Below are 27,736 nucleotides of genomic sequence, written 5' to 3' on the forward strand. Positions count from 1 at the left end.
GGTTTCAGTTAAATAGCCTTCATATGTGTAGATATTTTAGGAATATTCTACTATATTGACTTTCCTTAATACAAATGTCCCTCAATGCTGTCTTTCCCTGTATTCCCTCCCTTATCCACCCTTCTCTCTGCATCTCCACTTGATAATCTCATTCCAGCCCCTACCCCTAACCATAACTTTCTATTCAGTTTTCCTTTTCTAGGAAGATATATCTTCCTATCCCTACCCCTTACTCTCTATCTAACATGTTTGGTTCTATGAATTATAGCTTGGATATCATTGACTTAACAGCTAATATACACATTTCAGGGAATACATACCATATTTCTCTTTCTGGATCTAAAATACCTCACTCGGGATGATTTTATCTAGTTCTATCTATTTGCCTGCAAATTTCATGGTGTCATTATTATTATTATTATTATTATTATTATTAATAGTAGTAGTAGTATATTTACAATCCAGCTGTTGTCCCCCTTCCAAGTCCCCCTTCCCACAGTTTCCATCCCATTCCTCCTCCTTTTCTCTGAGAGGATGCTTACCTCCTCCCCACCAGGTCTCCACCTCCCTAGAGCCTCACGTCTCTCTCGAAAGTTAGGTGCATCTTCTTACACTGACACCAGACCAGGCAGTTCTCAGTTGTATATATGTCAGGGGCCTTGGACCAGCTTCCTGCTTGCATAGTGTATGCTTTCTGGTGGGTGTCTCAGTTTCTGGAAGCTCCAAGGGATCTGGGTTAGTTGAGACTCTCGTTTCCTCTGGAGTAACCTTCCTCTCAGCTTCTTCTGTCCTTCTCTTAATTCAACCTTGGAGATCCCTAACTTCAGTCCAATGGTTAGGTATAAGTATCTGTGTCTACCTCAGTCAGCTGCAGGTTGGGCCTCTCAGAGGACATCCATGCTAGGCTCCCATCTGTAAGCACAACATAATATCAGTAATAGTGGCAGGCCTTGATGCTTCTTGATGGTATGGATCCCAAGATGGGCTGGTCATTGGACCACCTCTCCATCAGTCTCTTCTCCATTTTTATCCCTGCAGTTCTTTTAGACAGGTACAATTCTAGATCAGAAATTTTGACTGTGAGTTGGCAATTTTTGAATGGTTAATAATCCATCGTGTAACCTTACTTCATTTTGTTTATCCATTCTTCTGTTGAGGGAGATCTAGATTGCTTAGAATTTATGACTATTATGAATAGAACAGTAATGAATATAGTTGAGCAGGTGTCTCTGTGGCAGGGTTGAAGCATCCTTTGGGTACACAGGTAAGGGTGACATAGCTGGATCTATAATTCCTATACTTCTGAGGAACTACCACATTGATTTCAATAGTAGCTGTACAAATTTGAACTCCCACAAGCAATGTATGAGTGTTCCACTTATTCTACATCTTTGACAGTATGAGCTGTCATTTGTTTTATTGATCTTAGCCATTCAACTCAAAGTAGTTTTGATTTGTGCATCCCTAATGGCTACGATTCTGAATGAACATTTCTTTTTCTTTTCTTTTTTGGGGGGTCTCTGTTTATATGTGCACCCTATTTTTAGTTAACTGATTTGTTTTCATGGTATCTAGTATTTTCAGTTCTTTATGTATTTTGAATATTAGCCCTCTATCAAATCTGTAGTGGGTGAAAACTTTTTCCCACTCTGTAGGCTGCTGCTTTGTCTGAATGATGGTGTCCCTTGTTGTAAAGAAGCTTTTCAGATTCATGGGATCCCATGTATTAGTTGTTGTTCTTACTGCCTGTGTAAAATGAATTATTTTATTATAAGTATAAGTAGTGGATTAATCTAGCAGCTGTATTTATTTTCTTTATGCCACTCCCCAATAACCAAACAAAGAAACCAAGATTTATTTCAAGCTGCACCTCAATGCTAGACAGTTAAGTGATCTATAATAACCTGTATGCTAATCTGGCTACCTCCCAAACCCATCCCATAATATTTGTATATTATTGTTGATCTGGTTAGGATTATTGCAATATAGGATTATATTATTTGTGGCTATGGTTTCCCTGATTTCTTTCCCAGTTTTATTTTTGTATAAGAAGGATATTCATCTTTATGAGTTAATTTTGTATTCATCTACTTTATTGAAAGTATTTATCAGCTGTAGGCATTCAGTGTAATTTTGGGGGTCATTCATGTATATTGTCATATCATCTGCAAATAATTATACTTTGACTTAGTCCTTTCCAATGTGTATCCTTTGATCACCTTCAGTTGTCATATTGCTTTAAGACTTTCGAATACTATATTAATTATGGAGAGAATTAACAACCTCACCTTGTTTCTGATTTTAATGGAAATTCTTTGAGTTTCTCCCCCATTTAAGTTAATGTTGGCTATGAGCTTACTCTAAACCACCTTTATTATGTTGAGTTATATCCCTAGTATCCCCAACTCTCTACAACTTTTATCCAGAATTGATATTGGACTTTGTCAAAGACATTTTCTGCATCTAATGAGATGATAATGTGTTTTACCTCCTCAGTTTATATGATATATTACATTTATTTTTATATGATGGATTACATTTATTCACATATATATGCTGAATCATCCTTAAATCTCTGGAGTGAATCTTACTTGATTGAGGTAGATGATTTTTTTCTTAATTAAGGTTTTATTTTTGTGAAAAGACACCAAAAACAATTTCATAGATGCTGGCTTCCAGTTGCATAGGTTTAGTTCATCATCATAGTGGTGACATGCTGTCAGACATGCTTAAGAAGGAACTGAGAGTTCTACATCTTGATCCACAGGCAGCAGAAGGAGATTGTGAGCCACAGGATGATGTTTTTGATGTGTTCTTGGACTTCATTTGTAAATATTTTATTGAGAAATTTTGCATCTATGTTCATAAGGGAAATTGATCTGTAATTCTCTTCTTCAAGGTCTTTATGTGTTTTGGGTATCAGGGTAACTGTGACCTCATAAGCAAATTAGGCAATGTTCCTTCTGTGTCTACTTTGTGGGACAATTTGAAATCAATCTTAGAAAAAGTCCCATGAGGTACTAAGAAGGTATGTTCTATTATGTTTCAGTAAAATGTTCTGTAAATATCAGTTAGGTCCATTTAACTCATGCATTGTTAGTTCCAACATTTCTCTGTTTAGTTTTTGTCTGGATGATCTTTCTATTCAGGAGAATGCGGTGTTGAAGTCTCCCAGTATCAGTGTGTGAGAGTCAATATATGATTTAAGCTTATAGTATGTAGGATTATTGGGTCCCTCATCCATTCTATCACAGGGCTCAGCCACTTGGGGAGGCAGGATACAGGAAGTTTGATCATGTTTACCCCTATGCCATCACCAGGTGGGTGTTGGGCTATGGGGGGAAGGATACCGCTCAAAGGGTGGGGTGGGGGGTGGGGAAGCGCAATCTGAGGCACAGGGCACAGCCAGAGCAGGCTTGAGGGTTCCCCAGACCTTCAAGGAGCCGGGGGTCATCGATTTCTCAGGCTCATGGGCATCCAGGCACCTCTGGAAGCCACAGAAGAGCTGAAAATGTAGTTGGGGGCTCATGGCCTGGATGTAGCCCGGGGCTGAGGGGTAAAAGAGGGGCTCTGGCTGATCCCGCGGGAGATCCCTTGGCAGTAGATTTGAGCTTGGTGGCAGCTGCCTCTGGGAGCATAGGGAGGCCTTCTGGGGGAGATTAGACAGTGGCTCTGTAGGCAAAGGGCTTCTCTATGGCTCCCCAAGGCAGATCCTGATGAAAAGAGACAGTCCATGGCTTTAAGACATTTATTGTTGTGGCGGGAGTTAAATGAGTAAAACCATACCCCACCTCAGTGTGGGCCTGAGATTAAATACATTTTGTAGGGAGGAATGTCAGGGAAGTAAAGTTCATTGGCTAAGCCTCCAGGTCTTTAGATACCTCATTATAATGGAGATCTGTCTTGATTCTATGTGATCGGTCATCACATCTTCTACCTGGGAAGGGGTTTGTGGCATTGCCCTGATGTGACTGATGGTCACAAATCTATGGAGGGCTGCAGCTAGTGATACGGTCCTGGGTATCAAGCCTTTCTTCAACCAGGAACCAGGGCGCCTTTCACGGTCCCATAGCAGTAGTATTTTTAAAATTTTTAAATGAACTTGGACGCTCTGGTTTTGTACATAGATGTTAAGAATTGTAATGTCCTAGCCCTTCCTTATTGCCCTTCCATATTTCTTCTGATTAGTCTTGGTTTGAAGTCTATTTTGTCAGATATTAAAATAACTACATCAGCTTGCTTCTGAGGTTCTTTGTTTGAAATATCTTTTTCCATCTTTTCACCCTGAGATAATATCTATCCTTGATGTTAAGGAGTGTTCTTGAATGCAGCAAAAGAACTGACCCTGTTTCTGTATTGATCCTGTTAGTCTGTGTCTTTTCACTGGAGAATTGAAACCATTGATTTTGAGAGATAGCAATGTTCAGTGTATTTTAATTTCTGTTATTTTGTTGTTGTGAGGTGTGTGTGTGTGTGTGTGTGTGTGTGTGTGTGTGTCCTCTTGATTTGCTGGTCTAGGATAATTTAATTCTTGTGTTTCTTAGGTGTGGTTAACTTTTTTAAGGTTGGAGTTTTCCTTCTAAGACCTTCTGTAGGGCTATGTTTTAGGTATTGCTTAAATTTTATCTTGGAATGCCTTATTTTCTTCATCTATTATGATAGAAAGTTTTGCTGCTTGTAGTAGTCTGAGCTGTCATTTGTGATCTCTTAGAATCTGTAGCACATGTGTCCAGACCATTCTGGCTTTAGGAGAAGAAGTCAAGTATAATTTGGATATGTCTGCCTTCATGTTACTTGTTCTTTTTCCCTTGTGGCTTTTAATATACTTTCTTTGCTCTGTAGATTTAGTATTCTGATTATTATTTGCTCAGAGGACTTCTTCTCTAAACCAGTCTATTAGATATTATGTATGCTTCTTGCATCTTGATAGGCATTTCCTTCTTTAGGTTAAGGAAAGTTTTCTATGATTTTATTGAATATATTCCCTGGGCCTTTGACCTGGAATTCTTTTTTTACTATATATCTATTATTCTTAGATTTGGTCTTTTCATGGTATCCCAGATTTCCCGTATATTTTGTGCCAAGAATTTTATACAACATATTCACTTCTTCCTTCCCTGCAATCCTTTCCAGATTCACCTACTCTTCCTTATCCCTGAGTTAGCATTTAGTCTAGGCTCTGCTCCACAGTTAGCTGGCAACAGCAGGTGTGCCTGACTTACTATTAAAGGGACTGCTTGCCCCTCCTCTCTCTCTTGTTCTCCTGACCTTGCTCCCTCATCCTTTTCCCCCTCTATACCCATTCCCCTCCTCCCTTCTCTCTCCCTGTGCTCATGGCCGGTTTTTCTTCCTCCTCCTCCTCCCTCTCCTTCCTCCTCCTCCTCCTCCCCTCCTTGTCCTCTCTCTCTCTCTCTCTCTCTCTCTCTCTCTCCTCCTCTCTCTTCTCCTCTTCTCTCTCTCTGTCTATGTCTCTCTCTGTGTCTCTCTCTCCCTTTCTCTTAACTCCCCTCCCCATGCCCTGAATAAACTCTATTCTATACTCTACCATCATGTGTCTGGTACCTCAGACAGAGAAGTAATGCCACACTATGGGCCCACAGAGGCTCCCCTTCCCCTACACCGTACTGTGCCTCCCTCAAACATATTCCTTCCTCCATATCTTTTTATAAAACACAACATTGGTGATATGACTTGGATTTAGAGTCTCAAAGTTTCACATTCCCTGCTGCTACATGGAGAGCCACCACTCACTAGACTACCCACCCAAACTTCAGAGAACCAATAAGCTCCCTTCTCCACTTGTCAGTGTAAATGTCCCCTGGTCCCAGGGGAGGGTCCTTCAGCTTGGATCCACCCCTGTGCTGTCCTTGAGGATGAAGATATTCAGTCTTTATGACTGTTCTTTTCATTAACCCTCATTCTAGGATGTCTAACCCTTGGGTGACCCCCTCCCCACCAAGTGATTTTTGTGACTCCCTCCCTCTTCGGCTCTTGCAGCTGTAGAAAAACCTTGCAGCAGGAAAAGCAACTATAGTTCTCCCTCCCACCACACTTCCCAGGCATTGTGCCAAGATACTGCTTTCCTGAGGCCATCTGCTCCTACCCCCAGCCCCCAGGACTGCTGCAAAAAACTTTCACCCTGTTCTGCTCCTCCCTTGTTTTCTCTCTGGTGTCTCCTACCTCAGATCTCTACATTCTCTCTCTCTCAACCCCTGCCTGCTGAGCTTCTCACTCAAAACACCTGAGAAGAGTTGCTAGGAGACTAGGAGAACACTGCAGTAATACCAGCTCTCCGCAATCCTGCTTGCTTATGCCTCCTTCCCACAGCCAGATCCCCAGGCCAATGTCAGCCTCTCATGTCAGCCTGATGCCCAATGCCGGAGCCACTCTGTAACACAGGCTGGGAAATGGGTCTGCACACCCACCCACTCAGTCCATGGAGCAGCCCTGAACCCACCCAGACACACACACTTGCTTTCTATCCCCGCACCACAGTCTCACACCACCACTGTCAGCCTCTAATTTCTTTCCACTCTGGTCCACATCAGCACTAAGCCAAGTGTACACAAAACTCTACCATTTGTCTCTTTCTCTGTGTGTTTCTTCGTGTGTTTTTCTCTGCTGATACTACCTGCCAAAGTCACTTAACAATTAAGGTTTTCATTCTATCCTGTCTTGATAAATAACGATTTTTAAACACTACAAGCTTAAAGTCACTACATTAAATATATGTTTAGCCTTAATTTTGCTACTGCCATTAAGTTACAATATGCTCTTTTTATTTGCTAGATACATTCTTGAACAAGTAATTAAACACAGGTTGTCTAACTCAGATATGCTCAATAGATACTGCTTTCAATATTGTAAGAACTCTGTGAATGTATTGATATTGAAGTTTATGAAAGACAGAGACTTCCAAAACCTAACAGTTACCCCACCCCCCCACCCCTGCAAGGTCTCTGAGAAGATAATGGGTACAGTGACAAGACTACCTGGATTGTGGTATGATAACCACTTAGAAACACTGCCATTGCCTTGCCCACTGCCAGGGCTTGATCTACACTGTGGACAAACAGGATATCCTAAGAGTCAAATATCTCATATTGCCTAAGTCAGGGTGGGTCATTTCTCATTTCACACCTATCTACTCCACAGGAAAAACAGCCAGACTGGCTCTGCCCAAGTTGCCATGGAGACTGCAGGGACCCGGGAACTGGTTTCTTGGTGGACCATAGATCAAACTCTGTTGTTTTAATAATACATGACTCCTAGGCTATAATTTATTCCCAGATTTCTGACTGCATGACAAGCTAAGGTAACTGTAGCTTGATAGCTAGAAAACAAACCTAGCTTCTTACCCTAAGGTAATTCACCACTGTATTAGCTCATTAATAAATTCATTAACTACCTAAGACTGCCAGATTTCTTATAGACTTCATGATAAAGGCTAGACAAGGTCAGATGTAACCTTCTGTTACTTCCTCATCTAAACTCAGTTTTTAGTGACGAAATGCTTCATATTCCGTCTTCTTGCTAATGCACTGTCCTAACATTAACCAATAGAGTTCTTATAAATTTGCCTAATTCTAATAAAACATTCCACTATATGATCCAACTGTATAATCACAAATTCAAATTTTAAATTTTCTTTATCTTTTAACTAAATTTAAAGTGTTTCTTATGCTGCCCTAGACAAAAGGAAAAGGAAAAGCAAGAAGCTCCTTCTGCTACATGAAAGGTTTTTGTCTTCCCTAAGTTCATGTTAAAGACTGTTAATCTTAACAAATCTATCTCCTTTGTAAACTTATAAGCTACAGGAAACCCACTCAGACCTATTTCTCATGGACCAAATGGACTCCATCTAGATAAGTACACCTACCTCTTCCAGAGGGTGGGATTCCTCTCCTGTGCTCTGGAATTGGGATTCACCTTACCCATGACCACCAAGACCCAAGGGTTTCAAGTGTACTTCCAGATGTACACCTAAGAAAATTTTTTCTCCCAAATGTACTTTATTCTCTACCTACATAGTGTGTGTGTGTGTGTGTGTGTGTGTGTGTGTGTGTGTGTGTGTGTGTTCAGCATCTTATGAAGTCCATGTATTTACTATATCCAGGATGGTCCAGAGAAGAAACCCTCAGATGCTCTAATCTTCTCTCACAAACACAGTCTTCTACAGGACATGTTCCTTCTGATCTATCCACAAATGGTTTCACACACCCTGGATACCAAGGAAATAGCCAACTCTCCTAAAAACCAGACCATATCCCATCAACCATTTTCTTAGGTTTTCTAGAGGCCTGTTGCTCGAAAATCAACAGTAAGTGGCTAAAGATCACAGTAACCCTATTTCTTCTCCATCATCACCCCTTTCTATATTTTTTTCTTTTTTAATTACACCAAATGGGGGAATGTTGGCATTTTGTCTAGGTTCTGTCCCACAGTTACCTGGCAACAGCCAGGCATCCCTGACTCACTATAAAAAGCGCTCTCTCTCTCTCTCTCTCTCTCTCTCTCTCTCTCTCTCTCTCTCTCTCTCTCCTGCCCTTGCTCCCTTACCCTTACCCTTACCCCCTTTTCCCTCTCTCCCATTCCTCCCCATTCTCTCCAGGTGCTCATGGCTGCCTCTCCTCCTCCCCTCCCTCCCCTCCCCTCCTCCCCTCCTCCTCCTCCTCCTCCTCCTCCTCTCTCTCTCTCCCCTGAATAAACTGATTCTATAATATACCATCATGTGGATGATACCTCAGAGGGGAAAGGAATGTCTCACTATGAGCCCCCCCAGACACACTCCCCATTCCCCAAACCATACTACACCTCTACCAAACATATCCCTTTCCTTCTTTCTTATCTTTTTATAAAACACAACACCCACATCACTTCATATTCTGTTTGTTCACATTTTGTTTTGGTTTTTAGAGGTGACTATCTTGAAGCAGATATGTCTTGTTCTTTTAGAATATCTTGCCTTGCTGGTCACTGTGGTCCTAAGGTGTTACAGCTAGGTAGGACTACTGATTGCTTTTCCCTCTTGGTATCTTTCATGGCTGTTTCCTGCATTATGAGAGCTATCCTCAGTGAGGAAGCTTCCAAAGCATCTCCAAATCAGTTCCTCCAATCCTACTTCTCATGGATATCACCTTTTTTATATATACTGACCTAGACAGGCTGTGATAAACCCACTATGTACCTAAAGACTCCCATTCATCCCAAAACTCCTGTCAACACTGTTGTGGGGTTTTCAGCAAACGCATGTGGCAAGATCTTTGGAACAAGGCCTTTGACGGGTCAGCAGGATGCCTAACTTCATCTTTGTCTTTACTAGCAGTTTGGTTGGTGAGCACTGCACTCAAGTGCCTGTCATCTGTGTCTCCTGTAAATCCCCTAGTCCACTAATACCTTCTTTTCTCTCACTTCCCCCTCTCTCCCCAGTGCTGTAGGTGGAGGAAGCCAGGGTCTTATACATAGGAGTCAAGCAGTCTATTAACTGAGCTGTGACCCTAGATCCCTCTACCATTTCAGAGTTAGTGTGAGAAGGCAAAACCAAAAGGGAGAGATGAAGCAGGATAATTGTATTTTTAATGTCTCCATTACTTGGCTTGAGGTTTTTTTGAAAGAAACAACAGAAGTTATTTATATTCTGCTCACCCATATATTTCTCCACAAGTGAGCCCAGAGCAACCTTTTTTTTTTTTCTTAAAAAAAGAAGGAAAAATATAATGGAAGCTACTAATTTTATGTTGCAAAATAGCATCCTTGCTACAATGGAAGTTAATAATAAGTGAGTGGATACGTATATGTTACCAATGGAAAATGAAGAGGTTCATCATGGTTTCTTCTGACAAAAAACTAGCAAGTAATGACACTGTTGGGAAAGGAGTGCAGTATACCCCCTGGTTGGAGGAGATCAGGGAATTTGAAATAGTCCTGGTGGCTTGAGATTTGGAATTGACTAGATGAGCATAGGATTCCAGAAATGTCTGGGGTTAATGGTGTTAAATTTCTCTTGATGTCAATATGTCCTTTATGGAACATTTTTGCAATCGTGTTTGTGGGTCCACATAAAGCCAAAAGCAGGGTTTGGGGAGAGTGGCTTTTCTAGAGGAGCAATGAAATGAGAGAGGGCAAGAGTGTTATTAGCATGAGTTTTATTAAAATAATGGCCCAGGACCAGTTAGATGGCTCACTGAGGTCACCTGCCCAGAGCAGATCCTAACAACCTGAGTTCAATTGCCAGTCTCCAGGACACACAAGGTGAAAGAAAGGAACCAACTCATGTTGTCCTCTGACCTTCATCTATGTGCATGTACATGCACAAACACACACACACACACACACACACAGGAATGTAATTTTAGAGAGAAAGAGAAAAAACTTGCCCAGAGTCTTTTAGATGAACATGAAGATTTGAGAATAATGTAAGGGAAGTGTACAAGGCAGTTCAGAAATTTTATATATATATATATATATATATATATATATATATATATATATATATATATATATATATATATCATATCAATGCTGGAAAGTAAGCGAATTCTGGACAACCAACAATGGTTGACAAATGGGAAGTGTTGGGGAAGAGAGGATCAAAGATTTTTACATATGCTCTCATTTTCCCAGTCTGAACTCTGACCATCGGTGGAGATTTGCTTTCCATCTTTTGTTAAGTTTTCCATACCTGCCTCAGGGTGGCTCGCTCTCTGTTCCCTGTTCTCCCACACACTTGAAACAGAGGAAAACGGAACGTTTTTGGTGCTCTTTCAACTTTTAGTAATTTTAATTTTAATTTTAATCTTCCTCTTGGATTTCCCATTACCTTGTCATCTGTCATTTGGTCCAAGTCTCTATATGTTCTTATAAACGCCCATTTCTTGGGAGGTGGGGATTCACTATTTTCCCACTGTGGTTACGCAATACCCTTGTGTACAGGGTGGGTTCAACTGTAAGAACAATCCCTAAGAGGTGGAACCTTAGGATAATGGGCACTAAAACTTGATCAATGCAAAAGAGTAAATTGAATCCCTGTAAAATGTGTAGTGCTCTAGGTGAGTACATTTCTAAGAAAGAAAACACTTAGAATTTCACAAACGCTATTCAGTCTTACTCATTAAATTTGTTCCACGAATCCAGCAACGTATCTTGGCTCCCACCAACCACTAAGTAAGATACAAGTGGGTATCTTTTATCTTTGCTGAACATAGCAACCTTTGCTAAGTTCTGGGGAGAACACAGCAGCTCCCACTGAGGTGCTGATAGTGACACTGGGTGTAGATCATGGCAATCAGTCATTTGCTTGGGACCAAGATGGCAAGGCAGAGGACTAAAACAGAAAAAAAAAAAAGTGTCATTCTGATGGTGGGGATCATGTCCACTCACTGGATTTCTTCTATACACATGTGACCCTCCCTTGCCTAAAGTTGGTTGGTTAGCAAACTTAACTTCGTTTTGAGAGAGTTAGGGAAAAGTGGAGTGCGCTCAGTGCACCCCAGAGGGTGTCCCTGCCCTGTGGCAGCCCTGTCCAGCTCTAGCGGGACAGTGAGCGAACTAGGAGTGTAAGTGGGCGGGGAGCAGCTTCGGGTACCGTGGGCAGGGTTTGCAGCTGCTGAAATGGCCAATGAGCGCTCTCAAGAGGCTGAGCCAAGAAGAAGGCTGATTGAGCGGCCACCACTGCCTCCCAAGTTTCCTGTAGTGGATGTACCGCCCGGCCACTCCGCTCCACCCAGCGTTGAGGGAGACCCGAAGAAGCCGGAGCCGCGGACTCTGGGTGGGTTTTCGGGACAGAACTACCAGGCACCTACTCTGCTCTGGGGGAAGGGGGATTCGGTGAACTATGAAGGGCCGGCGGCGGCGGCGCCGAGAGTATTGCAAGTTCACGCTGCTCTTGGCGCTGTACACGCTTCTGCTACTGCTTGTCCCCTCTGTACTGGACAGTGGCAGCGAGCAGGACAAGGGCGGCAGGGACTGCCCGGCCTGCAGCGCAGTTTGGGTGTGTGGAGCCTGGAGGCGGCGGCGGCCGGGGAACGTGAGCAGGGCGCAGAGGTGCGGTTCCAGGCCGAAGGAAACCCGGATCGATCCCCCCGGCCCCGGGGCAACCTCAGCGCCGTCGGTGAGTCCGTGACCCAGGAGAAGCAACACATCTATGTGCATGCCACCTGGCGCACCGGCTCGTCCTTCTTGGGTGAACTCTTTAACCAGCACCCGGACGTTTTCTACTTGTACGAGCCCATGTGGCATCTGTGGCAGGCACTGTATCCGGGCGACGCGGAAAGCCTGCAGGGCGCGCTGAGAGACATGCTGCGTTCCCTCTTCCGCTGTGATTTCTCTGTGCTCCGCCTGTACGCGCAGCCCGGGGACCCCGCAGAGCGAGCACCGGACTCGGCCAACCTCACCACGGCCATGCTTTTCCGTTGGCGGACCAACAAGGTCATCTGCTCGCCGCCTCTGTGCCCCGCCGCGCCCCGGGCGCGCGCGGACGTGGGCCTCGTCGAGGACAAAGCCTGTGAAAGTACCTGCCCGCCCGTGCCGCTCCGCGCCCTGGAGGCCGAGTGCCGCAAGTACCGGGTGGTGGTCATCAAGGACGTGCGGCTGCTCGACCTGGGCGTGCTGGTCCCCCTGCTGCGTGACCCAGGCCTCAACCTGAAGGTAGTGCAGCTCTTCCGAGACCCACGGGCAGTGCACAACTCGCGCCTCAAGTCGAGGCACGGACTGCTGCGCGAAAGCATCCAGGTGCTGCGCACACGCCAGAGAGGTGACCGCTTCCAGCGGGTGCTACTGGCGCACGGCGTGGGTGCCCGTCCCGGAGGCCAGGCCCGGGCGCTGCCCTCCGCGCCACGCGCCGATTTCTTCTTAACCAGTGCGCTCGAGGTGATCTGCGAGGCCTGGCTGCGGGATCTGCTCTTCACCCGCGGTGCGCCCGCCTGGCTGAGGCGTCGCTACCTGCGGCTGCGTTATGAGGACTTGGTGTGGCAGCCCCAAGTCCAGCTGCGCCGCCTGCTGCGCTTCTCCGGGCTGCGGACACTCGCCGCGCTTGATGCCTTCGCATTCAATATGACCCGCGGCTCGGCCTATGGAGCCGATAGGCCCTTCCACTTGTCTGCGCGGGACGCCCGAGAGGCTGTGCACGCGTGGCGCGAGCGTCTGAGCCAAGAGCAGGTGCGCCAGGTGGAGGCCGCTTGCGACCCCGCCATGCGACTGCTCGCCTACCCTCACAGCGGGGATGAACGCGATGTGAAGACCGTCAGGAAAGGGGAGACACCACTGGAAACCAAGGCCAACTGGGCCACATAGCACCCTGATCCCTGAACCCTGCCCCGGGGCATATCTAGGTAAAGGGGCACAGTGTAAGGAATGGTGTTTGGGGGTGGGGGTGGGGTGGGGTCCTGAAACAACCAGTGGTGTTGGGGAAAGGGAGATGGAAAGTGGTTAAGAGGGGACAGTGCTGTCCTGAATGTCAAGCTGTCAGATCGCATCCAAGATCACGTCTTGCTTGGTAAATTTGAGGTGCTTCAATGGGTTCACTTCCTTAGCTACCTCCCTTCTCAGAGGAGGACCTAGAAGTGAGAGAAGTAGTGTAAAGGTAGCTGAAGCAGCCTCCAGGTCGTTGCTCTCCCTGCATGGGAAGTCCAAAGGCAGTAGAGAAAGTCTAAAGCATCCAATGCAACTTGAGACTCAAAACTAATGTGGAGTGAAGTAGGAAGCCCTTCCAGACATATGGTTCTGAAATAGGTGCCTGTTTGTCCTGTGTAACAACTTTTTGCCATGGTGTCTGCTATCAAAAAAAATCAAAAGCAAGGTGTCATGAAAAGTATGAATTTTGTTCCTATTTATCCTTAGTTTTTCTGTCTGGTATTTCCTCGTCTCTCTTCTTCTACAGCTCCAGGGCTCTCTCCTCCTGGGTACTAAGCACACAGACATAGTGAGGCAGCTCTTGCAACACTTTCTGCACATTTGTGTGTCTCCAGCCCTATTACAAACAAGCAGAACTAACATTTCTTACCCCTGGCTTCCGTGTGCCCTTTTCCTCCTCTCTTCCCCTCTGAGGCTGACTGATGTTTGCAGGATATCTGACCACAGGTCACAAAAGCTGCTTGGTCAGCTTCCTCTGGTGCTCTAAGAAGGCTGGGTTGGGTTTTCCCCAACTCCACTCTGGCATTTATTTATTTTTTTTTTTTTGATAGATGGACTTTAGACCGGCAGTTAACAATTTGTTAAGTAATCCCTCTTTTTTGCCATTCTCTATAATGTGGTGCTAAAAACACACACACACACACACACACACACACACACACACACACACACACACATGAGGGAGAAAAGGAAACACACACACACACACAGAGAGAGAGAGAGAGAGAGAGAGAGAGAGAGAGAGAGAGAGAGAGAGAGAGAGAGGTGTATGCACGTGTGTCCAGTATTGAGTTATTCAGTTAACAGATGGCATGTAACACTGGGTCAGGGGAAGATTGTTCTGCATGATGCTCACCATAGGAATCTAGTGAGGGGCATGGGAATGCATTTCCCCAAACACTGTAAATTGGAAGAGTATTTACTGCCTTCTGTACAGTACAGACCAGAGGAGGAAGCAAAGCAAGGCAGGGAGGCCGGAAGTGACTTAAGTTTCCATTCATTATTTTATAGTGTAATTCAGTATTCCCCTGGGATGGACTGGAGGGACAAAGGTTGAAAATGTTAATGAGGTGGACTTTTTTTTTTTTTTTTTTGGTTAATAGACCTAGGGTTTTAGAGTGGCTTGGGAAGCTGGCTAATTGAATTTGCTTCTCCCAGTAATCAAATCAGTCTTTATAATTGCTAGGAAGTCTGTGTTCTTTCCTGATTTTCATAGAGAAGGAAGGTAAGACACAGGGTGACTCATCTTAACAAAAACATCTGCTAAGCCATATTTACATAGAGAAAATAATGGTCTTTAACTCACTATCACAGACTTCAAGAAACTCCTTCCCTGGTCAAACACTGCAGCATTTTATGGTTTTAAGACATGAGAATCTCCTAGAGACGCTTGTTCCACATCCTTCTCCCAATTAGTTCTGACACACTAAATGATGCCTGAGGCAGGGTGATAGAGAGGAGTGTACCCTAGGAAGTACAAAAGGGTGTGGGTGACAGTGACTATGGCCAAAGATGGTGCTGCTGCTGTTTGGGAGGCTAGTGTGGCTTCTCTGTAAGGCTGAAGGCACATCTAGATAGAAGTTTTAGGCCCTTGTAAACTTTAGTGACTGAGCTGTTCCATCTGCATTGGACAATTAAGATCAATATGTGGATATATTCAAATGGTTGTATTCCTGGCTCCGAGGAAGATAATCTTGTTATAAACTTTTTCTCAGAACCCACCGTCTACTAGCTGACTTCATTCTCACTGGCTAGAACTAGCTCATGTGGTCTGCCCTATGCCAAAAATTGCATAAGGGAATGGATGCATTTTGAGTCGCTCACACCAGCAGTTCTCAGTGCTGGGTGAAAGTTACAGTTGACTTCCCCTAATCATTAGTGGATATATGTAAGACTCAGATAATATGTACCTTATATGAACCATGGTATTCTCTATTCATATATATCTATGAGAAAATGTGATTTATAAAATAAGCATATGAAAAGATTAGTAGCAATAATAATATAGAACAATATAATATGAAATAATAATAATAATTGATAGAATAAAAATTCTATCAATGTATTCTTACTGGACTTCTATGAAACAGGTAGTATGTACAGTGTGAATCAATGTGAATATGCTGGATAAAGGATGGTTTCCATTTCAGGCAGAACACAGCAGAACTGCATATCAGTTCATGCTGCTACCCAGAGCAACATTGTAAAGCTTATACATGATTTCTGCAATTTTCTTTTAATATACATGGACTGTGGCTGACAGTATGTAATTGGAGTCTGAGAAAAGAAAACTATATGGGTAGAAAGGAACCACAACTATACATCTAACTGAGGAACTTTTAGGAAAATGCCCATGCCTAAGTTCTCCCCTACCCCAGAGATCTTTTGGGAGTGGACTGGTGTTGGAAATAGAACTCATGGTCCAATACAGTCTATAAGCACGTGCTCTACCATTGAACTTCACCCCAAGCCCAGGAGATCTGATTAATTCAGTCTACTGTGAGGTCTCTAGACCCAAGCATCAGGGTTTTCAAAACTCCCAAGGTTGACAAGGGCTGTTGATAAGCAGCAAACTCTGCCATAAGTTTTATGTGAAAGAACTTAAAGCTATGAAGTTCTTTGCAGATAAACAGTATTATTATGGAAGAGGAAATTACACATAGGCCTGTTTGTCACCTGCATATGCCTTCAGATGTTTTGTTTTCTGTATTTATACATCTAAGAGTCTGTCATTGCACAAACTCTATCTACTCCTGTTCTGAACAGACTGATATTCTGTCCTGTCCTCAGTATGTCTCCCTTTGCCTTCTACCCTTGGGAGGATGCAAGATGTCTTAGTTAGGGTTTCTATTGTTGTGATGAAACATCATGACTAAAAGTAAGTTGCAAAGGAAAGGGCTTATTTGGCTTATACTTCCACATCACTATTCATCACTGAAGGAAACCATAAAAGGAATTCAAACAGGGCATGGATCTGGAAGTAGGAACTGATGTAGACTCCATAGAGGGGTGTTGCTTATTGGTTTGTTCTGCATAGCTTTGCTCATCTTGCTTCCTTTTAGGACTTAGGACCATAAGCCCAGGGATAGCACCACCCACAGTGGACTAGGCTCTTCCACGTCAATCCCTATTTAAGAAAATGCCTTAGCAGACAGATCTAATGGGGCAATTTTCTCAGTTGAGGTTAACTTCCTTTCAGATAACTCTAGCTTGTGTCAAGTTGGCATAAAGTAGCCAGCATACAAGATTTTGTACAAACTGCCTGCGTGTGTGTGTGTGTGTGTGTGTGTGTGTGTGTGTGTGTGTATCACCCAACTTGCATGCTGACCATGTATTCTACCACTTAACTGTTCCCACAATGCCCTAAGATATTTAAGTCACTTTAGACTTTGTTCTTGATAGGATCTATGCTGCTGTTGGGAGAAACTAGAGACAGGCAGGTGTTCTGTAGCTAAGTCCTAACAATAAGGAAACTTTCCCAGGAAATCATTCTAATCCAAAGAAATGACAAGCCACCACCATTTTGGAACTTATTCCATTTAAATCAGTGGACTGAACCCCAAATTTCTGTGTGATATTATGCGTGTTTATCACTGAAATGTCCACCTTTGGCTTGAATACAGACTGCTGAATAATACCCATTTTAAAAACACTGCTTCTATATAGAACTTTTGTTTGTTTTGACTCTCAGTAGCAAATTAAGCTTGGTACTATGTTTGAATCAGAGGTCATGGAATTAATACGATGGGTTGAGGTGGTGATGGCGGTGTGTATATTTCTGTGCATGTGCAAACACATAGATAGGGTTGTGATCTGTATGCAAACACACAGATAGTGATTGTGTGTTCACACAAATAGGTAGAAATGAGCATCAGGGTTTCAGTAGCACATGGACAATTTTCTAAAATGTACTCATGTCCAAAAATCATTACCCCTTGTGGGTGAGATTTTTGCTTAGTTTTGATTCAAACATTCTGAGATTTTTCTGGGCTGCCTTCTATAACAAGACACCTCAGTTGATAGTGGGTTTGTTATTGGTTTAAGAAATGATCATACTCTTCAAGTCTGGGGAGTGAGACATGGAAGAAAACCGGTTATGCAAAGTGAGGTGTAAGCCAAAAGTAATAGCAGCCATCCCTTGATTTCTATGGAATCAGTTGTTACATTGGGGTATAGGAATCCAGGCTTTGGGATCTAGGTCTCTTGGATAACATTTGATTAATTTTAAGAGGTTATTTGCCAAGGATGGGGCTTGTTGTCAAGTATTGAAAAACAAAGCAAAACAACCTAGAACAACTTAAATGTCCTACCTGCACTATGACATCAGGAACTAGGTAAATATGTCAGGATACATTCTGACAATGAAATACAATATAACCACAGAAAAGGAGATAACATGGAAAGATTACCAAAGCACTAAATGTGAAAACAATACAGAACAACAAATGTAGTTTAGTCTCACTTAAGAGTAAGAAGAGAATGTTTGTTGGCATTTGCATGAAATGAGTCTAGACACATAGAGCACAAAAACTACAGTGGTGCTCTGGAGTGGTGCTCCATTCTAGGAATGGAGATTAGAGGATGTTCATACCCTTTTGTGCTGGCAAACTCTTTTTCTTACCTCGTATTTCCATGATTTCTATACATTTGACAGACATGTTTTTTTTTAAACTAAGAACATTTTATTTTAAACCTATGGATTGGATGTGTGAGCATATTTTATCACCCAAAATAGTGAGCTGAGAAGAGGAAGGAGATAATATGTGTTCAGGAAGGAACACAGTGCACAGAATAGGCACTTACTGAGCATCACTTCATTTGGAATCCATTGGAGATTCTCACTCCACTGATTGTGCTGGGATGGAACCCAGTGCCTTGCTCAAGCTAGAAAAGCTTCACTGTACCACACTACTAGCTCCTTGATCTTTTTAAGGCAGGGTTCAAAGCATTCTCTAAAAGTTTGTTTTTCATTTGGGAAGAGGTTTTTTTTTCCTTTCCTCATGAATAAAAATGCAATATAAATGACTAGAAGTGGTGCCTTTAAGAGAAAAAAAATCACAAGCAACTGTTTTAGAATTCTTTAAATATGCCTGCTCCCAGCATGAGAAGCCCAGAGGAATGAAACTAAAGAGACTCACTGGCCTTGCTATGTTGCATCTAACATTCTGGTCCAACACAGTGGCTCCCAAGCAAAGCTCAGTTTCTTTCTGCCAGGTCTTCTGGCTCCCCATTCTCAGTCTTCCAAATGGAACTTAAGGAACTGACCCTGCTGAAAGCAGAGTCTCAGGGTGAGTGCAGTATAGCATAAGAACAGTAGAAACTACGACACTGTTCTGGCGCTTGTTCAAAAACACTGGGAAGCAACGAATTGTTTGGAAGCTGAACAGGAAGCCATTTCTGAGGCCACAGCTGAACAGTAGAAAAGTTGCAGGGCTCAGTGATGGCTCCAGGAGAATTAGAGTCCCTCAGTTCTGCCCCCTTCCACTCCATGGCCAGGCATCAAGCCAAGCCAGCCTGATATTTCTGGGGCCGGTCTTGTTCATATTAAAGGCCATTCTGCTAGGAGGTAAGAATAAATTAGAATATCAGCCAGTGGTGAATATTTTTAAGAGCAGAGGGTAAGAGGCTATAAAAGAGAACTATCACATTTGACTTAAGATCTAACTTTAGTCTGAGTCAACAGATCTCCTCTCATGAACTGAACAGGACAGTAAAGATTATCTTGTAGAATCACACCCTAAAGTAGGCTTGGAGGTGACATATTTTTGTTTATAGATTTGAAGCCTTTTCTGTAAAGATGGCCTTATAGCTGGAGTGCCAAGATCCTGGAAAGGCAATCTGAGGAAAGCAGTTTTCCAATTGAGGTTCATTCCTCTTACCAGATAACTATAACTTGTGTCAAGTTAACAGAAAAACTAACCAAGACATTAGGATATAATGGTGTTTTTCAAAAATGGCAGGACTTAAATACAGAAAAACTAGTGGGAGAGTGTTTGGCTAAGAAATCCAAACAGGTTTATTCAGTTTTATCTACTCATGCTATTTGTTCATTTAATCACCATTATAGACAACCACAGGTATGATGGAAATGTATTGCAGGCCAAAATTTAGACATAAATTTAAATATTATCCATTACAATTCGTTCTATAAGTGCTATACAATGTATCAGGAATGTCAAAGATAGGTGTAACTTTTTAATGGAAATTTTTCTAATGTTAAGGCTGGCTATTTGTAAAGGAAAACTTAAAGCCAATAGGAAAGCCTACAAACTTAGCATTTGGAAAAAATCTAATCCCATTGGATGCCAAAATCTGTCAATGCCAAAACATAGCTAGCACTCACTTCAAAGGGAACAAGAGCTAGTTTATATTGGAGCAAACCATGTGTGACCCTGGCACCAAACATAGATTCATGCTTATCTCAAGTATCCTATCCCAGTGATAGCAGTTTTATGAAGTTGTTACAATGACAGAACAACAACAAAACATACAAATCAAATCAATTTCAAGAAACATTGGTGGGAAAATTGAGGGAGTGGGTTACACCAAAGGGGGAAAATCTGCTATAGGCCTCAAATGCTCTCAGATAACATTCTTAGCAGTTGAGTTGGTAGAAGCTAATGGTTTGTTTGTACACTACAAAACACTGTTACCTCAGTATGAATGTTAGTTCAAACACCAAACAGGGAGGTCCTCAGTGAATGACTATTTAAGATGAGTAAAGGTAACTCTGGGTAATTTCCCTCACGCTGTGTAGCATTCTGGCTCTCCATAATTACTGAAGTTCTGATTAGTTAACTCCACCTTATAGAGCCTTTAGCACACAGGTGCTGCTTTTTCCCCTAAGAACTCTAGTTCACACCCATGTGGGAACCAAATGGTTACCTGAGTAGGTCTAAAATCTGGTCACTTCCCAGACCCATGCTCTCAAGTGGTTGCTAGCCAACATTTGCAGGGGGCCCATCTGAATAGATATTATAAAACACTGGCCCATTCCTTTACTTCAGTTGAGAGCAACTTTACTCAAAATAGCACCACATATGCCAATGGAAATGATATCTCAGAACTGTTGAACAAAAGGAAAAATGTCAAAACAGGCAGACTCAGCTGTTTCCCACTTTTATTGTTGTTCAGTTTTTTTCCAGTTTTATTTTTAAAACTGAGGCAGAGTGGTTGGGGATTTAGCTGAGTGGCAGAGCATTTGCTTAGCATATGTTAGGTTCTGGGTTCAGTCCCCAGCTAATAAAAATACATAAGGATTGGGGACTAAAGAGATGACTCCACATTTAAGAGCACCCAGATTCAGTTTCAAACACCCATACCAGCTTAATCCACTGTAACTGCAGACCCAGGGTACTTGATGTCCTCCTTGGGCATTTACATGCTACAAATAAAATCATGCAGGCATGTACACATACATTTTCTTTAAAAAAAATCTTTAAAACCATAATTGTATGCAACAGTGTCAGTTTTATTAATACCATTTTGATATGTATTGATTTGTTCTAAAACAAGGTCAGAAATTTGGGGAAATTTTAGTTGTAGGTGTTATAATAAGATTAATAAGATTATTTGATTCCACTTTAGTGGAGGACACATAGCCACCATTTAATTTGACTTTGGCCTTGGCCAATCCCAGGACAAAAGTGATCAAGTGGACTAAAGTTTCACTCTGAATTCCCGCCAGGATGGCTAGATAGTGGGGACAGCAAAACCAAGGTCTTAGTCATTCTCTCTGGGGCTAACTGGGTCCCTAGCTTTTCTCTCTAAGCCCTACATAAACTTTCCAAGCAAGAGTTTTCCAGTTTGGTTTGGTTTGGTTTTGACTCAACCCATTTTTTGACCTGAAAGATGTTTCAAATCAAATAAGGCTGAGACTGGGGTGAACTAATGCAAATATTAACCAACAATCCCTTGACAATGCCTCTTAATCTTTCAGATTGAAAGTCTAGAAATTATGCTTGAGATTTATGTCGCTTGAAGTCTGTTTCTGGGAGCGGTGTGTGTGTGTGTGTGTGTGTGTGTGTGTGTGTGTGTGTGTGTGTGTGTGTGTGTGTGTGTGTGTGTGCATGCACTAGCCAGCATCTATCAGCAAACTAACCATTCTAATTATACTTTGTTTCAGAGCAACAGTAAAGAAATGCTGGTGCTCCCACATTGTTGGCATTTTGAGAATTATCTTACCATTGCCTCTAAGCAAACCCCTCACAACAAAACAACTTATTGGTTCTATTGTCAACATTATCAGTCATTTCCTTGTTTCCTTGGCCCAGTATTTCATAGATTCGAAGCACAAGCAGGAAGGTTAAGAAGTTTTAACCTGGACAGACAGATAAGCCTCAGATGTTAGAGTCATTCATAGTGTAGTTCCCAGTTGGGGAACTAGGCGACTCCCCAGAGCTCATGGCCATAGAAAAGGAGACTAGCACACTTGCCAGCCCATTTGCTCTGGAAGCGGTCTGGGAGGAAGGTTGTGACAATAAGCTGGGAAGTAGTAACATAGCCCTGAGGATGGGACATGCTGAATACACGGAAATCTCAGCTCTCGGCCCAGGGGTTAAGTGCCAGCTCTCACTTTGAGGATCTGTTAAATAGTTTTAGGTGGTTCCTCCCCTCGGGGGGGGGGGGATTCCTCACCTGGCAGGAGTAGGTGGGGGAGGAACAGGATAAAGACGTGTCAGTCTCCCAAAGATTATCCCCAGTCTCCAGGCAAAACCAGAAAATTTGAAAGGAAGAAGGGCAGGTCAAAAGTTCTAAGTGGGGTATCTGTGGGAGAATCCAGATTCGCTTGGCAGGACTGTGGCTCCTTACCTAATCTGAAAGGGACAGAAAGTCCAAAGAATGATGGAGCAGCAACTTTAGTTGGTGGTGCCTTCTGTTCTCAAACTTTAAAACCAGCAGGAAGTTTATTCTTGCCCCTCCCCCTCCTAGCTTCAAAGGTTGGAAACAGTATGATTAAAACACTAAGTCTGTCTTCCTGAGTTATTCTATTACAGCCAAGGGAGGCTCAGCAGGGCCAAAAGCCTAAAATTGAGGCAACAAAAACCAAGAAGGAAGGCATACCCAGAAGGAAGTTGCTCTTTGATGGCACTCAAGCTATTATTAGGCCAAATTCATTGCAATATGGCCAAATCTTTAAAGAAGCAAATCCATTTTAAAAAGTGAAAGCCAATTTGTGATTTCATTGAATATTAAGAAATGACTTCACACGTCAATGCCATATATTTAGGATCGAAACAAAGATGTGTTTCAGAAAGAAACTTTGGGAGATTGCCACCTACATAATGCTCTGAAGGCTGCAACAGTTTTTCCAGCATGTCTTCTCTCCCCTCATTTTGCCTTGTTCCACTAGTGATTTAATCAAAAGTTTGAACTTGAAGATCTGGCTTTTCAGCTCAGTGGCAGAATACATGCTTAGCATGCGTAAGGCCCTGAGATCAATCTATAGCAGTGCCACAAAGAAAAACTGAAGTAGAATAAAAATGATAAAGGTTTTCTTTATATACTGACTAAAATTATTCTTTTAAAAACCAGTATTGTGGTGGTACATGCCTGTAATCCCAGCATTAGGGAGGAAGGAGAATCAGGAATTCCACATTATCCTTAGCTACCTAGCTAGTTTGAGGCCAACTTGGTATATATGAGAAGCTGTTTCAAAAATAACTAAGCAAAAAGTAATAAAATATTTGGACATAAAAATCTTTACTAAAAGGATACAAAGACTGTATGGTCCAGGGGCTTGCTCAAGAGTATTCTCTATGAATGGTTGTTAGGAAATGAGATCTGACTTGGCAACACTTAGCACTTAATTAGTCATTGATAAAACTCCCTGTACTCCTGCCAGGCTTATTTCTGAGTCTTAAAGCAACCCAAGTGGCGTGCTAGAAATACTACACAAAGAAACAGTGATAAGAATTTTTTCCTGACTTTCCCGTTTGAATAATTATAGATTCACAGGAAATTGCAAGAACAACATACTCAGGTCCAGTGTAACCTTCACCTAACTTTCCCCAAAGGGATATCTTATAGATAGATTAATGTCAATACCAGGAAATTGATGTTGATATAATCTATGGACTATTCTACTTTCAAGTTTTTACCTGCACTTATTTTATGTGTATGCATAAATAGAGGTGTGTGTGATTGTATCACATACAAATTTCTGGAAACACCACTCTAACCAATATAGAATCACTATATCAACACAATGAAATTATGGTGCCAACTGGTTGTAGTTTATACCCTGCCACATCCTACCATTTTCCATAGAAAGCACTAATTTGTTCTCCATGTCTGACTTTATTTTCAAGAATGATGTAAATAGAACATTATTTACATAACCTTTTGATATTGGTTTTTTCACTGAACACGGTTGTTTGGAAACACACACTCAGATTATCTTGTGTACTGATAGTTTATTTCTTATTGCTGAATAGCATTCTATGTTACCAGTATAGTACTTCAATCATTTACCAATTGATGAACATTTAAATTATTTTGATCTTTTAGAAATAAAGCTGTTATGTATATTAATGTACAAGTTTTAAAAATTTTTATTGGAGTATGTTCATTGCACATAGTAATGTATTTTATAGATATTATCATACAAGTATAATACTCACCTAACTTATTGCATTTACTATGATTATCTTCAGTTGTGTATATTTTCCAGTAAATGGTATAATTTCATTCTTCTTTATGGTTGGATCAAACTCCATTTTATATGCACACCACATTTTCTTTATTCACTGATTCCATATGTTGGCTACTATTCCATATGTTGCAGTAAACACAGATGTGCAAGCATCTCTGTGGTATGGTCATTTAGAATCCTTCAGTTATATATCCAGGAGTAGGATAGCTAGGCTAAATAGGAAGAGACAGGCTTGTGTGTAGCCCAAGATGACCTCGAATTTCCAGCCAAGTATGACCTTAAACTCCTGATTCTCCTGCCTCCACCCACTGAGTGCTGGGATTATGGATGTGTACCAGCACTCCCAGTTTTGTGCTGTGCTGGGGATAAATCCCAGGGTTTCCTAAATGGTGGCAAACACACTACCAGCTGAGTTTAACCCATCTCCAATCTCTCCTTTTAGTTTTTATGTGGTATCTCCCCTAGTGACCATTTGGTCTCAAACAAATGGCTGAAGTGCCCATGAACATATCAAAGCTGAAGGTGGCAGCTACTCTCTCCACAGAATCCCCTCAGTCTCTACCTGTTACATACCATGCCCCCTACCCTGAACTCTCCAGCCTAGGCTGGGATTCCCTCTCCCCAGCTCCTTTGGCATCTATATAACTCAGCCTTTTTAGCTATGCCAATCTCTTGGCCCAGGCCACTCCTCTTGTTCAGCAGCTCCTCTCTCCCTTCCTTCTCCATCTCCTCGCATGGCCCAGCTCAGTCTGGTCATGTTCACTCTGAACTCTCCTAGATGTCCCTGCCTCTGTATATGCTCTTCTTTTATTCACAGCAAACCTTCTGCTGCACTGTACCTAGCAGCAGTCATATCCTTCCTTTTGCTTTCATTCTTTTCTTTCTTTCTTTTCATTCACTGACTTTCATAGTGGTTGCACAAGTTTATATTGCCACCAGCATCCTTCAACCTCTTCATCCTTTCCTCTGTTTATTACTTATTTCCTTAATGACTGAGTTACGATGAAATCTCAATATACCTCTAGTTTGCAGCTATCTGATGGCTAAGAAGACTGAGGACCTTAGTATATACATATTTATCAGTTGTACACACTCTTTTCAGGACTCTCTTCACATCGTTAGCCTATTTATTTGTCAATTCTTGGCTATATTTCCAAGCTACTGGAATCCTTCTGCAGAAAGTCCTTGCATATAATTATTATCTTAATGTGTTTACTCTCTTTTTCTTTCATCAGTTCCAGAATTCCAGGTCTGTAAATTAAGCCTTTGATGCATTTTATATTTATTTTTGTGCAGGGCAAGAGATATGGAACAAATTTTATTCTTCTAGGTGCAGATATTCAGTTTCCCACCACCATTTGGTTAAGAGGCTTTCTTTGCTACAATTGGTTTTTTACTCCCTTTGGCAAAACTCAGATGACTATAGGAGTTTGGGCTTATTTCTGGAATGTATATTCTCTTATTCTATATGGATTTTGGGGGATTTGTTTGTTTAGAGAGAGAGAGAGAGAGAGAGAGAGAGAGAGAGAGTGTGTGTGTGTGTGTGTGTGTGTGTGTGTGTGTGTGTGTGTGTGTGTGTGAAATTAAGTCTGGTCATACTTCCAGAATTGTTATTTTTGCTTAAGATTTTTTTTTTGACTATTGAAGTATGTGCAAGGGTTTATAGAGGAACTCAGTTCTCAAAATGAATAACCAGCAAAGCAATTGTTGAATTATGGGCAAGTGTATTTTTAATTTTCTGAAAACACACCAAACTCTTTTGTAGGATAGCTGTACACATTACAAATTACTTCATTTCCTCCAGGGTACTTGGTATCATGACAATGCTGCAGCTGTTTTAAAGACTACATAGTGACATCTCATAATAGTTTCCATTTGCATTTTCCTGATGGCTGGTGATGTGGAACTTGTTTTCAAGTGCTCATTTGCTATCTATGCCACTTCTTTTAGGTAAAATGCTGGTCCAGATGTTTTTGTCCATTTCTAATTAGACTTTTTAAACTATGTCAGGGCTATTTATACATTTTAGATACAAGTCTTTCATCAGATAATTAGTTGCAAGTCTTTTCTCCCACTATCTATTTTCTTTTTATTCTAAAAATGTTTTTTTTTATTAACTTGAGTATTTCTTATATACATTTAAGTGTTATTCCCTTTCGGTTTCCAGGCAAACATCCCCTCCCCTCCTTCCTTATGGGTGTTCCTCCCCACCCCTCCCCATTACCGGCCCTCCCCACAGTCTAGTTCACTGGGGTTCAGTCTTAGCAGGACCATGGCTTCCCTTCCACTGGTGCTCTTACTGGGATATTATTGCTACCTAGTGAGGTCAGAGTCCAGGGTCAGTCCATGTATAGTCTTTAGGTAGTGGCTTAGTCCTGGAAGCTCTGGTTTGCTTGGCATTGTTGTTCATAAGGGTCTCAAGCCCCTTCAAGCTCTTCCAGTTTTTTTCTCTGATTCCTTCAACAGGGGGTCCCGTTCTCAGTTCAGTGGTTTGCTGCTGGCACTGCTAACTGTGTATTTGCTGTATTCTGGCTGTGTCTCTCAGGGCATCTACATCTGGCCCTGTCAGCCTGCACTTTTGCTTCATTCATCTTGTCTAATTGGATGGCTGTATATGTATGGGCCACATGTGGAGCAGGCTCTGAATGGGTGTTCCTTCTGTGTCTGTTTTAATCTTTGCCTCTCTATTCCCTGCCAAGGGTATTCTTGTTCCCCTTTTAAAGAAGGAGTGAAGCATTGACATTTTGATCATCCGCCTTGAGTTTCATTTGTTCTAGGCATCTAGGGTAATTCAAGCATTTGGGCTAATAGCCACTTATCAATGAGTGCATACCATGTGTTATTCTGTGATTGGGTTACCTCACTCAGGATGATATTTTACAGTTCCATCAATTTGCCTATGAATTTCATAAAGTCATTGTTTTTGATAGCTGAGTAATATTCCATTGTGTAGATGTACCACATTTTCTGTATCCATTCCTCTGTTGAAGGGCATCTGGGTTCTTTCCAGCTTCTGGCTATTATAAATAAGGCTGCTATGAGCATAGTGGAGCATGTGTGTTTTTTATATGTTGGGGCATCTTTTGGGTATATGCCCAAGAGAGGTATAGCTGGATCCTCAGGCAGTTCAATGTCCAATTTTCTGAGGAACGTCCAGACTGATTTCCAGAATGGTTGTACCAGTCTGCAATCGCACCAACAATGGAGGAGTGTTCCTCTTTCTCCGCATCCTCGCCAGCATTTGCTGTCACCTAAATTTTTGATCTTAGCCATTCTCACTGGTGTGAGGTGAAATCTCAGGGTTGTTTTGATTTGCATTTCCCTTATGACTAAAGATGTTGAACATTTCTTTAGGTGTTTCTCAGCCATTCAGCATTCCTCAGCTGTGAATTCTTTGTTTAGCTCTGAACCCCATTTTTTAATAGGGTTATTTGTCTCCCTGCGGTCTAACTT

The 27,736-nt window shown here is 42.1% G+C and overlaps 2 protein-coding genes across 2 annotated transcripts in view; one reads left to right on the forward strand and one right to left on the reverse strand.

Annotated features, from left to right (window-relative positions):
• The window catches only part of Slc9a7 (solute carrier family 9 member A7), a 631,669-nt gene that overhangs the window by 449,019 nt on the left and 154,914 nt on the right, over window positions 1-27,736 (reverse strand).
• Chst7 (carbohydrate sulfotransferase 7) lies at window positions 11,740-13,324 on the forward strand. The gene is given in 2 exon segments (XM_032889989.1): window positions 11,740-11,956; window positions 11,959-13,324. Coding segments are annotated over 2 exon segments (1,455 nt in total). The 5' UTR covers window positions 11,740-11,833; the 3' UTR covers window positions 13,291-13,324.

This window comes from Rattus rattus, chromosome X (assembly GCF_011064425.1).
Source record: "Rattus rattus isolate New Zealand chromosome X, Rrattus_CSIRO_v1, whole genome shotgun sequence".
Taxonomy (NCBI): domain Eukaryota; kingdom Metazoa; phylum Chordata; class Mammalia; order Rodentia; family Muridae; genus Rattus; species Rattus rattus.